At 30.6% G+C, this 12,670-nt stretch overlaps 1 protein-coding gene across 1 annotated transcript in view; it reads right to left on the bottom strand.

Annotated features, from left to right (window-relative positions):
- Positions 1 to 12,670, bottom strand: part of CFAP47 (cilia and flagella associated protein 47) — a 541,061-nt gene that overhangs the window by 209,934 nt on the left and 318,457 nt on the right. The window contains exon 58 of the mRNA XM_069464301.1: positions 9,790 to 9,888. Coding sequence (XP_069320402.1) covers positions 9,790 to 9,888 — 99 coding nt within the window. The remainder of the gene's footprint in view (positions 1 to 9,789; positions 9,889 to 12,670) is intronic.

A 12,670-nucleotide genomic window follows, 5' to 3' on the forward strand; every position in this document is an offset into this window, starting at 1 on the left:
TATTGTTGTTAGAATAGAAGCAATGCCATTTCTGTTGCTAAACATTTAAACATTGCTGAGCAGAAACTGGAAGTGGCAAGTGACATAATTTTAAAATGAGAAAAGTTAAATGGTCTAGAGGGCAAGTTTCTTGCCTGAAGTTGTATTAATTGGTGGCAGAGTAGAGTTCACTATAACCATACTGGCAAAACACTGTTTCTATTAACTATTAACTGGGTCATGAAAACATTGTATTATAAAGAAACTTTCTTTGAAACACATTATTCTTAAATGGTGTTTGTGATAATATTATTTTGTTTATATACTGATACCCAATTTTTCATACACTGTAATCTGTTTCTCTTCTGGAGATCTGTTTATTTTACTTTTTAAAGTCATATTAGTAATGATCCATTTTAAATGTAGACGCTTTTATTTCTGGGTGAAATTGATTTTCACTGGCAAGGAATTATTTATATGTTCTTTTAAAATGCTGGTGCTTTACACTTTACCAAATATCTACTAAGTAATAACAGAGAAAATATGTTTGTCTTTAAAGCTATTAAATTTTAAAATGTGTATTATTTGAGTATGTAATTTCTATTGATTATAACAAAGATCGCAAAATTAGGACAACACCGATGCTAATAATGAAAGCAGCAGCAATGATAATAAAAACAAAATTATTATGCTATAAATTTGTATATCCCTCTACATGTATAAAATGCTTTGAGATGCAATATTTTGGCATAACTTTATTTATATGGATAAATGCTGAATTAAAATATTGTCTTGGTGAATTGTCATTGGCATAACTCATATGGCTTAAAAATATATTTTATGGTTTTGAGGGTTATGGACAAATCTTATTTAAAAATATAACAACATAAAAATAAGGAAAACTTGCATCATTTTATTCTGAAGAAGGATGTGAGCTTTCATTCACTGGCAATAATACAGGTTAGTTGTAACTATGTAATCCTTTCTTGAGAATTTAAAAATTATTTTGTGAAAAGAAGCATTTAAGTTGAATGATATGTGCCACCAGTTATTAGTAAATATAGCCAAGTAGTAGAAGTAGAAGAAAAATTAAATGTTTTATCAAAAGGCACACAAAAAACTGTAACAATTACATTTTTCTGACATAATGATGAGGTCACTGATAGAATTTTGTTCTTACTTTCCAAATATCCTATGCTGATGATAGGCCATTTTTTAGATAAAAACACTAACTTAATTATTTATATTCCTGGTTTTTGATGTGTTGCATTGAGAATAGAGAAATAGCAAATAGAGAAAGATATTATCAGATATTAATATATATGGTAATGTCATAATTTTTAAAAAGTTAGGTCCTGGCTAGTTATAGATAAATAATTAATGAAACAACATTTAGAAAGAACATAAACAGATCATGAAGTATGTGTGTATGAATAAATTAATTATACTATTAATATTAATCAATTAATATATAGATTATATTGAATCTGTTAAATAGTTGATATTTTCAATTATAAATCAGTTCATTATATGATCTATAATATGCTAATATAGTGTTAATATATTTATGTTAATAAAATATTGATCTGTACTACTTTTAATAATAATTGATTTACAATGTGTCATTTATGTCTTGATTATATTAGTGGTGTTTTCATTCAGTGGGAAAGGGTTGGTTTATTTCACAAATGGTACAATCACAACTTGCTATATCTAACTAAAGGAAAAACACATGAAACCTTTTGCTCACCAAATAAGAAGATAAATTCCAGATGAATTGCATATTTAAACATTTTTTAAAACTATAAAAGTCTTGGAAAAAAATTTAGTGGACTATTTGCACAATGTTTGAAGGAGAAAACATTTCTAACCAAGACAGGTGACCCAGAGGATGTAAAAGACAGGACTATTTTACCATACAAAATTGCAAAAAAAGGTATGAGAAAAAAATTATAATTGAACACAATACACAAGTAATAGATTGGAAGAAATATATCTCAGGGAGATACTGAAAATGTTTTTTAATGGATAGTATGAAAAAGTTTTTCAAATTAATGACAGATATAAAAATAACTTCATACCATTTAAAATGGGCAAAAGTTATGAAAATACAATCTACAAAAAGCCAACTACAAACAGTAATTTTAGAACTGCAAGTTATACTTCTTGGTTCCCAAAGGAGTTCAGGTATGAGCCAACTGAATCACTTTATATTGACAATAGAGGCATTCATTCTCAAAAAAGAAAGGAGATGTTACTTAACATTTATCTATCTGGCCATCTATCTATCTATAGTTAAATAAAGGTAAAACATGATACTGAAATTTTAAAAAGTCACATGAAAATAACACCTATTAAAATTATACCTAGTTGGTTTTAATTATATGTAGAAAATTATGTGGAAAAATAAAAGTCTAGAGTTTTAAAGAAAAAATAAATAACAAATTTAAGTGGAATAGAATAACACAGTTAAATGTATCTTTTCTATGTGCTTTTCTGCCAGGAATCTTTAAACAGAAGAATTCCCTAATATTATGATTACTTTTGATGACAACAACCTAAATTTGGGACTCTAAATCTTTTCTTTTAAATTAAAGATATAATTTAAGGAGCATTTACAGAAATTATTAACCTTACATAAAATGCTTAGAATAGTGTGTTAGTCCTTTTACTATAACTACATAATAGGATATCAGAAAAAAGTACTAAAGTGATATAACAGTGATTATATAATAATACTTTTAATTATATCAATCTTTCTCTTAGAAATGATGAAAAGTTTTCTATTCTTAAGCAGAGAAAACTGTTATTATTTTCAGTTCTGTTATTGATCACTATTATGTTACCTAGGAATCAATAAGATAAAATTTAATAAATAGTGAGCTGGTATGTTTAAAATCGGTAACAAAATATTAAGTACAAATAATCATAAAAGTAACTTGTATCATATGACAACAAATTGTATGTTTTCTGTTGTTCCAATTTCATGTAAAAGAATGAGATATATTGTCAATAATAATGCTAATTTTTAAAGGGTGATCTAAAATGGTTTTGAACATTATTTGTCCATTAGAACCCATAAAAAATATATAAAAAATAAAAGTTAAACAATTATGCAGACACAGTTGATGAAAAAGTGAAAATACATGCCATGTATTCTTAAAAATATTCAACATCACAGAAATGATAGTGCTTCCGATATTCATAGTTATAAATTACAAATTTAAAATAAGACCAATGAATATTCCATCAAGTTTTCTTTGGAGGCAGTTAAGTCTATTATAAAGTTCATAAGGATAAATAAACAGGAAAGAATAGGAAGTAAAACCTTGAAAAACAGAAAATAATGTAAGAGGGCTAGCCTCAAGACATATTGAAGAACACTATAAAGTCTGATTATAACAGTGTAGTTTTGGCTCTTAAAGACAAATCAGAGGAATAGTAGAGATAATCCTGAAAGAGACCAAGTACCTATGGCAGAGGAGTCTATGATAATGTTGGCATATAAAATTAGTGGTGGTGAGATGGTCTTTAAAATAAATCTTCAAGAAAAAGACAGCCATTGGGCTAAATAGATCAAGAAAAACATCATGTGCATGGATTGCTCTCAAAGACTCAATGTTTTTAAGAGGGCAGTTGCTCCCAAATCAATCTATATTTTCCATGCAATTCAAATCAAAATCCTAGCAGTTGTGTGTGTTTGTTTGTGTTTGGAAATTGACTGGCTGATTGTGAAATTCTTCTGTAAGTGCGAATGATGTAGACTAACTTCAAAAATCTTGAACAAGAGGAAAATGTTGAAGGATTTATGTTACCACACATCAAGATTTACTGTATAGCTATAGTAGAAAAGATAGCATAGTATTATTGTAAAGACAGATAAAGAGAAAACTGGAACTCAGTAGAGTCCAGAAAGTGGTGTGTGTGTGTGTGTATATATATATATATATATATATATATATATATATTACTGTCAACTAATTTGGGAAAGAAGTGCCACAATTAAATCAAGGAAAGTATGGCTTTTTCCAGAAATGGCGCTAGCAAAACTTAGTATATATAATGAATGAATTGAACTTTGACTCCTATGTCTCACCATATTTATAATTATTGAGATATTTATCAGGAAAAATAAAGCTTCTAGATAAAAGAGGAATATATCATATGACTTTATGCCCCAAGCTATTGACATTATTGTCAGTATATATTAATAGTACCTAGGTTTCAGTTGAAGAGAGTCATCTGACCAAGACTTTCTTGAGAGCAGACTGCCTTCAATGATGGACTGATGTGGGAGGTGGGGGAAGGGCATATAAAATCTTGGCCTCTTCATCCCAGATTGGGGCAACTCTGAAGAGCTATACTAGCTTTAGTGCTCACCATTGTATGAACTGACATCTTTTGTCCCCACCTTCTCCCTTTGCTCAATCGTGCTTCATTCTCTTCCCTCAGTAGTATTGATCCTGAGAGCACTTCCTAATAAACTTTCTACCCACTAACCTCCTTCTCAAGAGTCAACTTCCCGGGAAAACTGTTCTGCAACAGTGACATTTAAAATACTTCTCACTGAAACTTTGACAGATATTTTTAAATTTTATTAGTTATTTATTGATGCTTTATAGATGTCTTATAATTATAGCAGTATTATATAATGGGTAAGGTTCCAAGCCCTAAATTCCAGCCCAAGTTCTATCATGTACTATCTTGGGTATAATTCCTACATGTTTCAATATATTCATTTCTAACATAGAGATATTGTAATAATAGAGGCTATCTCATAGAGTTTTTGTGAGAAATAAATAAATTAATATTTGTAAAGTGCTTAAACTAGTTCCTGGCACAGAGTACATTGCTACTGCTCATGGCAAGTGACACTATTTTCCAATAAAATGCTATTAAGTAAACTATTATACAGATGGTACAAAGGTATGTTAAAAATTGTGAAGGTAGTATATGAATAACTAAAATCTGGAGAGACATTTTTAATGGAAATGTTGAAGAAGAGTAGAATATATAAACGATTAAGAATATCAAAAGGAGCAACACTGGGCTGGGCACAGTGGCTCACACATGTAATCCTGGCACTCTGGGAGGCTGAGGCGGGAGGATCACTTGAGGTCAAGAGTTCGAGACTGGCCTGAGCAAGAGCAAGACCCTCTACTAAAAATAGAAAAATGTAGCGGGTCAACTAAAAATAGAAACAAAAAATTAGCTGGGTGTGGTCTCGCACCTGTAGTCCCAGCTACTTGGGAGGCTGAGGCAGAAGTATTACTTGAGCCCAGCAGTTTGAGATTGCTGTGAGCTGGGCTTATGCCATGGCACTCACTCTCTCACTCTGGCCTGGGCAACAAAGCAAGACTCTGTCTCAAAAAAAGAAAAGAAGCAACAAGTTTCGATAGCTTTAAAAATATATAGATATAGATGTAGCTATAGATATAGAGATCTACTTTCCATAAGAAATCCTTTTCTAGAAAACTGGTATTCACTAAGATAGCAAAACTATTTAAGCAAGGAGTAATTTAGTTCCCATAAAATTAAAACTATTGGTTTCATAATTGTTTCACCTAGAAAACAAATGGATTTCATAAGAAAAATAATGATTATTTCTTTATTTTTATTTCACAAATATATTTCCTGGCATGTAACGGCAATGCACTAGATCTTGTTTCTTACAAAACTGAAGAAAAGTAGGAATTAATCATGGAGTTAACCTATCTTCATCTATACAAATAACACTAATAACCTGTACTTGAATATAGTTTTAATGTTTAGAAATGTCTTCATATACACAATTATATTTGTTCATCAAAAACTCCTATTAGGTAAAACTGATTTTCAATTCTTTATAATATCCAAAATGAGGTTCAGAGGGTAGAGCCCAAGCTAACACAGCTTATCCATGTTATAGTCAAAACCAGAACACAGATTCTCTGACTACAAACCCAATGCTCAATTCCCATATACTGACAACCTTCCTGAGGTTCTAGGTCTAATTTTATATCTATGTGTAGATTTGTAAAGTAGTACCTTATTCTCTAGTGTTACAATTTAACATATAATAATGCTAACTCTTCCCCTTTTCAAATGTCATAGTCAGAAGACCCAGGAATATGTTACAGCTAAGATTTTTTTCTCAAAAGTTTAATATTGATTTTGCTTCAGTGACATTTGATTCCTTCCTATTAAAAGAGAGAGAGAGAGAGAGAGAGAGAGACACTGCAAGTCTTTATAAATTTACCAGCTTTGCAGCAGGATGTCCTCTGAGATGGCAATTCACCTACCCTCTTGTCTCATTCTTGGTTATTTGGCCTAATTAAATCTGTAGATAAGATTAAGTTTCAAAGGGAAGACCTGGCAGGTTAAGATTCTTCACTGACAGGAAGGTCCTTTTTTTTTTTTTTTTCTCATGTCTAGTTCTTGTCACCAGTTGTGAAAGATAACAAAAGGAACAGTGAACTTGCTAAAAACAAAATAAAGTATTTAGCTATCTACAGCCTCCTATGAAACTTATTCTAAGGAAGAAAATTTCTAGAAAAACATTATTTCTTTAGAGGAATAAAGGGAATATGAATGCTTTTTCCAGTGGGAAAAAATGGTGTCAATGGCTAGTGTTCTCTAGTGCAGGTTAATATCTAACTATACATATATCAAATTTTATTAAAGGACTTCATAAGTGCATAAAACATAGAATTTCTGAAAGAAGGTAATATGAGGAAAGTTTACAGAAATTACTTTTATCCATGTCTTTTGTCATATATAGAACAAAATTTTGGTAAAGTCAAGTTGAAACTGAGATGGTGAATAGAGTGGCTGTTATCATGGAACAAAGCAGGAGTATTCAGATTTGGTGAACATACACTAGTTTTATCAGCTGTCACTGGGTCTCCCTTTAATACCTAGCATTTAACTGAATTGAATGAAATGCATTGTCACACCATATGGTGAATTAGAGGGTGCAAGTTTAGGACCTCCCTGCTGAATCAGTTTATTAGAGAGTAACATTCACAAAGGTGTATTTCTTGGCCAGATACATATTTAAAATGTATGTGGACAAACACACAGAATTTAAGAGGAAAAAAAAAAAAAAAACAACCAGGAAACCTTGCCATAAAGAAACACTTTTTTAGCTCAGTATTTCCCAAATTCATTTGAGCATAGAACTTTATTGTTTATTGTTTGTTTGTTTTTGCTTTTCACAATACACTTAGGTAAAAATAACACACTATTCAAGGATAAGTTAATCTTTTCAGTTCTCAAATAGGCACCAAGGAATTGTTCTATGTTAATGTAGGAAGACTTACCTTTAAGGGTACAAATGCTTTACCTGGTACATGATAGTATCCCTAGGGATAAGTTTTACAATATGGCCAATGGTATACCAATGTCTCTGAAAATGCCAATAGCAATATAAGAAGCAAAGCTACCATTTCTGTTATACTATTAATGCTTATGTTTCCCAAATCAGCAGGAGAACCCCTAGGACTAATGTTGTAGCATGTAAGAATATCGCAACAAACAACAAATCTCTAGGAAATAAACAAGCCCCTTTGGAGATTTTATTATATAGAGCAGCAGGGAGCACATCCTGAATTGTCAAATCCACTGTACAGGCAGGGTGTGCATTGTTTATCTTAAAAAAACAAAACAAAACTAGAAACTAGAGAAATCAATAAGGAATCCAGAATAAAACGGGCTTAAATTTGAACACCATTTGAAGACAGTGAGAACAATATAAATTACAATTAAGGAAGTACATTTAATTTCTGGTTTTCTTTATTTTTGTCATGCAAGTATGGACTTTATAGACATTTACAAATACTATGCTTCAAAATATTAAGGAAATGAATGATAATAAAAAGAAGATTAAATATTAAAAAGATGTAGTTCTCCCCAAATTTGTATATAGGTTTGATGTAATTGCATTTGAAGGACTATTGGGATATTTTTGGAACTTAACAAAAAGTAATTATAATTTTTTCTAGGAGGATAACTAGACAAGAGGAAATAAATGGTTTACAGACACTAGAAAGAAAAAATAGAATAAGAAAGCAAAACTGTGAGGTTTAAACTCTATGGCACGGGCACAAGATCTGAAATACAGATCCAAGGAACAGAATATCTTTGATCTGTATATTGGATGAGTCACATTGCAAAACTAAATAGCAACAGAATGATTGTTATTATTCAATAAAAGATGAAAAAGTGGCTAATTAAATGAGAAGGAAATCAAATTATATTGTTATTACATAGCAAAAAAGCAAAATGTGGATGAATTAAAGGAGTAAATGAAAACTTTGCCTACCTACATATAACTCCTTCCCCATTAAAAACAAAGAAGAAGAAAAGAAGCATAGATGAATTTTCAATATATTTCACAATGTGGAAAGACATTGAAAGTGTAGAATCAGCAGAAAAAAAATTTTAAATGGCTCATGTATTTAATGGATAAGTAAAATTAAGTATAAGCAGACATAAGTAGTTGCCACAAATATAGTAAAGTTATTACTTGGTAATATGCTATTTTTTATTTTTTTGCTATTATAAACAATGCAGTATCAAATATATTGTTCACATATTAACCATATATTATTTCTTTAAGAGATCTCATGAGAACTGGGTCAAAAGGATGGTAATTTCAAAGTTTCTATATATATTACACAAATTATTTCCCAGAAACTAGGTAGTAATTTGTATTCCCACAAGTATTGTGATTGTTCCAATTTTACCATAGAAACATTAGCATTGGTAGTTTCATTTAAACAAACAAAAACACACAAGAGGATAAAGAAAACTTAGGTGGCCATTGATTTTTTGATTATTCATGATACTTAACGTATTTTCAACCATTCTTTGACCATCTTGATGTCCTCTTTTGTGAACTACTGTTCATCCTCCTTTTAATGCATTGAAAAGAAATAGAAAGCAAAGACTTTGAAGTCAGACACAGGAGGTCCACCTCTGCCATTAAGCAACTGTTTGGATTCTGTATAAGTTGATTTTTCTGAATTGCACTCTCCTTAATTCAATGAGAATAGTAATAACACCTATGCCATGAAGGTGCTGTATCAAATGAGATGAATTAATGAGCTCTAGAATGCTGACATAAATGATTACAGTAAATATAAAAGAAAGTCATTAACCCATTTTAATTGGGTATTAGTAGTGGTTATTGATTTCAATTAGTATGTTTGTATTAATTATATTAAGATAATTTGCATTTTATCACATTTACCATGACAAGTGTGGTTTTTTTGATAATTTAAGAACATTATTGTTTTTAAGCAAATTTATAATGTTTGAGATTTAGATTTTTAAGCAACTTTATTATTTCTTAGATTTTTTTTCCTATGCAAGTGGGATGGTTAACATATAGAAGAAATAGATATAACACCCTGCAATAAATTTACAAGGAATCAGTAGTTTTAGAAAGACACAATTAGTTTTAATAAAAGTAATCAGTAGCTTTAACACACTAGTTATTTATAATTTTCTGAAATCTTCCTTGACTCACACAACTATGTATTAAATGGTATGATATTCAACCATTCAAAATTTCAAAGGTAAAATATTTGGCAAGTTTTACTTTTGTGCTATAAAATGTAAAAATGCAAATGTAAGGAATATATATAAAGCTAAACTATCCACATTTTTCTACCGACTTAATTTGTTTCAAAATTTTAAAATTATAATTTAACTTGTATTAAATATTTATTAAGACAACAGATATATTAATTATATTAATAGTTCATCATCTTTAAAATGCAACAGCATAGAGAATGACAGAATATAAGGTAGAATTCTTTCCTGTACCTTGTGTTTCACTCATAGCATCAAGTCCGAAGGCAGTATTCTTATCGATGAAGTAATCCCAGCAATGATCACTGTCAAAAGAATTGGTGTCTTCCTGATCTAATTAAAAAATAAAGAGATATTATACTTCAATGTCACATTCAAGAAGAAAAACAGCAGTAGAGAAGAAATGGAATCAAAATTCTCCTCTAATGGAAAACACCTAAGATGAATATTTTTCCATGTATATTTTAAAATGAGATTTAAGTGGCATATTTTGAAGAATATATCCAACATTATAAATTATTTTCTCTGTAATATTAAAAATTATACAATCAACTCATAAATTCTTGAAATCTTAATTGAGACTACTGAATTAACAGATATTATTGAGAGCCTGTTTGAGTCTAAAAATGGACTGTAGTACTTAATACAGTAGGCCTTCCATATTCCTAGATTCCATATTTGTGGATTCAACCAACAGAAGATTGAAAAGATTCAAAAAGAAGAATGGATGATTTCATTTGTACTGAACATGTACAGACATTTTCTTGTCATATCCCCTAAACAATACAAAATAACAACTATTTATATAACAGTTATAATATATGAGGTATTATAAGTAATCTAGAGATGATTTAAAATATATGGGAGGATGTGGGTAAGTCGTATGAAAATACTACACCATTTTATATTAAGGTACTTGAGCATTCATGGATTTTGGTACTCGTGGGTTGCCCTGGAACCAATTCCCCATTGATACCGAAGGGCAACTGTATATGCATATGAATAAATATACAACATTTATGCAATGTTAATGGTAAGTTGAAACCAATAAACATAAACATATATTGATTCTTTATAAAAAGAGATAAGCTCTGTTGACATTAAATATGAGTGGACAGTGCTACCTGCTCATATTTCAAAAGTCAATACACATACATTAAAGGGAATGCTGAAAAATATCTACTAATAGAAGTGTGTGATAAAAAGAAAAAAATGTTTTGAGACCATGTGTAAAGATTAGTGTTTCTAAAAGTATATAGTCTTCTGACAACCTGCACTGGAATAGCCTGTGATGCTATGGCCTTACCTCAGACCAAATGCATCAGAATAACTGAGTGTGAACCTGGGGATAGGAATTTTGATAAGATCCCAATTATCGCTTACTGAATTTTGGGAGTTCCTAATCAAGAATCAGGTAAAATGAATTCCAGATATTAAGGTATCTAAACAGTATCTAAGAATAAAGTAATTGTAAGCAAGTAGAGTCTCAGATTACACATCTGAAAAATGGTTATAATTATTCCACATCTACTTTTTCTTACTACAAAAAGGTTAACTATTTGTTATGAGCAAAGTCAACTGAGACAAATAACTAAACTAAGGTATAAGGAGATTATAAATATATTTGATATCCCAACTTTCCTGTCCCCAAATCTCAAGTCTCCTAATACTGTTTATTTATTAATACAAATATTTAAAAAGTTGAATGTCTGAATTTGAGAGACCTATTTCTCTCTCACTTATTTATCTCTCTTGTTACGTATAAAGTCATGCTCACCGTGATTGGCAATTTGCAATGATTACTATGCATTTAACACAAATATTTATTCAACTCTGGATGTACTTTAGATAAGATTTAGAGGGTCTCCAGGGATAAGATTTTCATAAACTAATTCTACCATGTGAAATGAAATGTACTTGGTATTTCCTCTCCATGTCCCGTGAGTATGATTAACTTATCATAATTATGCTATACTGTGTGCCTTACTACTGCACTACTGGTGAATACCATGGTCATAATTAACCCAAAGTCAACAAGAACTCATCACTATACTTTGTTTACATTGATCAACCCTCAAAATGGAAGTTGGTATCTGTAGAACTAATATATTATGTTAATTGGTATGGAAATTTTCATTCAGTGTTACTTTGTTTTACTCTTGAATAAACTACTGATGTCTGAAATAGAATTAACTTTTATTTACACATTTGAATCAGATTACTAATATTGCATTTAAATTTGAATTAAACAAAAAGATTGAATAATTTCCAGGCTATAGCTATTTTAGTAGAAAAGTAGTCAAAATAGCTACTTTGTATGCATTAATTACTGCATCATTCATTTAAGCAACATTTAGGTATATAATCTGTACTGAGATTTCACATATAGAATATCATACAAAATAAAAACAATGTATGTATGCATGTGTGTGTATGTTTGTCCATATATATTTTTTCTCCAAATGAAAGATAATTTTGGAATGTGCATAGAAAGGTGTTCAAGTGCAAAATAGATGCTCAATAAATAGTGACTAAATATTTAACTCCTGCCTTATCAACATGTATGCTAAAATAGAAATTCTCTTTTAGGAAAAAATAAAGCTATTAATTAAGGTAACCTCTGGCATTAACAAGCATACCAGTTAGCAAGTTTGGAATATGGTTATATGAGCAAGGTCACCAACATCTAATGGAGATGTGTCCTTAAACTGGCAACATGTGTACATCAGGCCCTAATTTCTAATGTTTCAATTTAGGTCTTTGCTTTCCATTCATGACTACCATCTCTTTCTCCACCTCTATTACCAGCTGAGCAGGATGTAAACCTGAGAGATGAGGTCTCAGGTAGGTGTCATAATTACTGATAAGAAAGAATTTTGAGAATTGAGTCCATAGACACCGGTCAGCGAGTAAGAGTACACATCCAGGCCAAACAAGGGCAAGACTGGAAGCCCAAGTATGTGCGGATCAGGCAGAGCTTGTGTCTAATGGTAGAGTGAAAGGAGGAAAGAGAGACAAGAAGAGCTGAGAAAATGTGAAAGGAGTGGCAGTAGGGACATTTCCAAGGGGCCTTAGATAGGATGGAAGGAGGCTTGTTCCCCTGCAATCCAAGAGG

This window comes from Eulemur rufifrons, chromosome 30, assembly GCF_041146395.1.
Source record: "Eulemur rufifrons isolate Redbay chromosome 30, OSU_ERuf_1, whole genome shotgun sequence".
Lineage (NCBI taxonomy): Eukaryota > Metazoa > Chordata > Mammalia > Primates > Lemuridae > Eulemur > Eulemur rufifrons.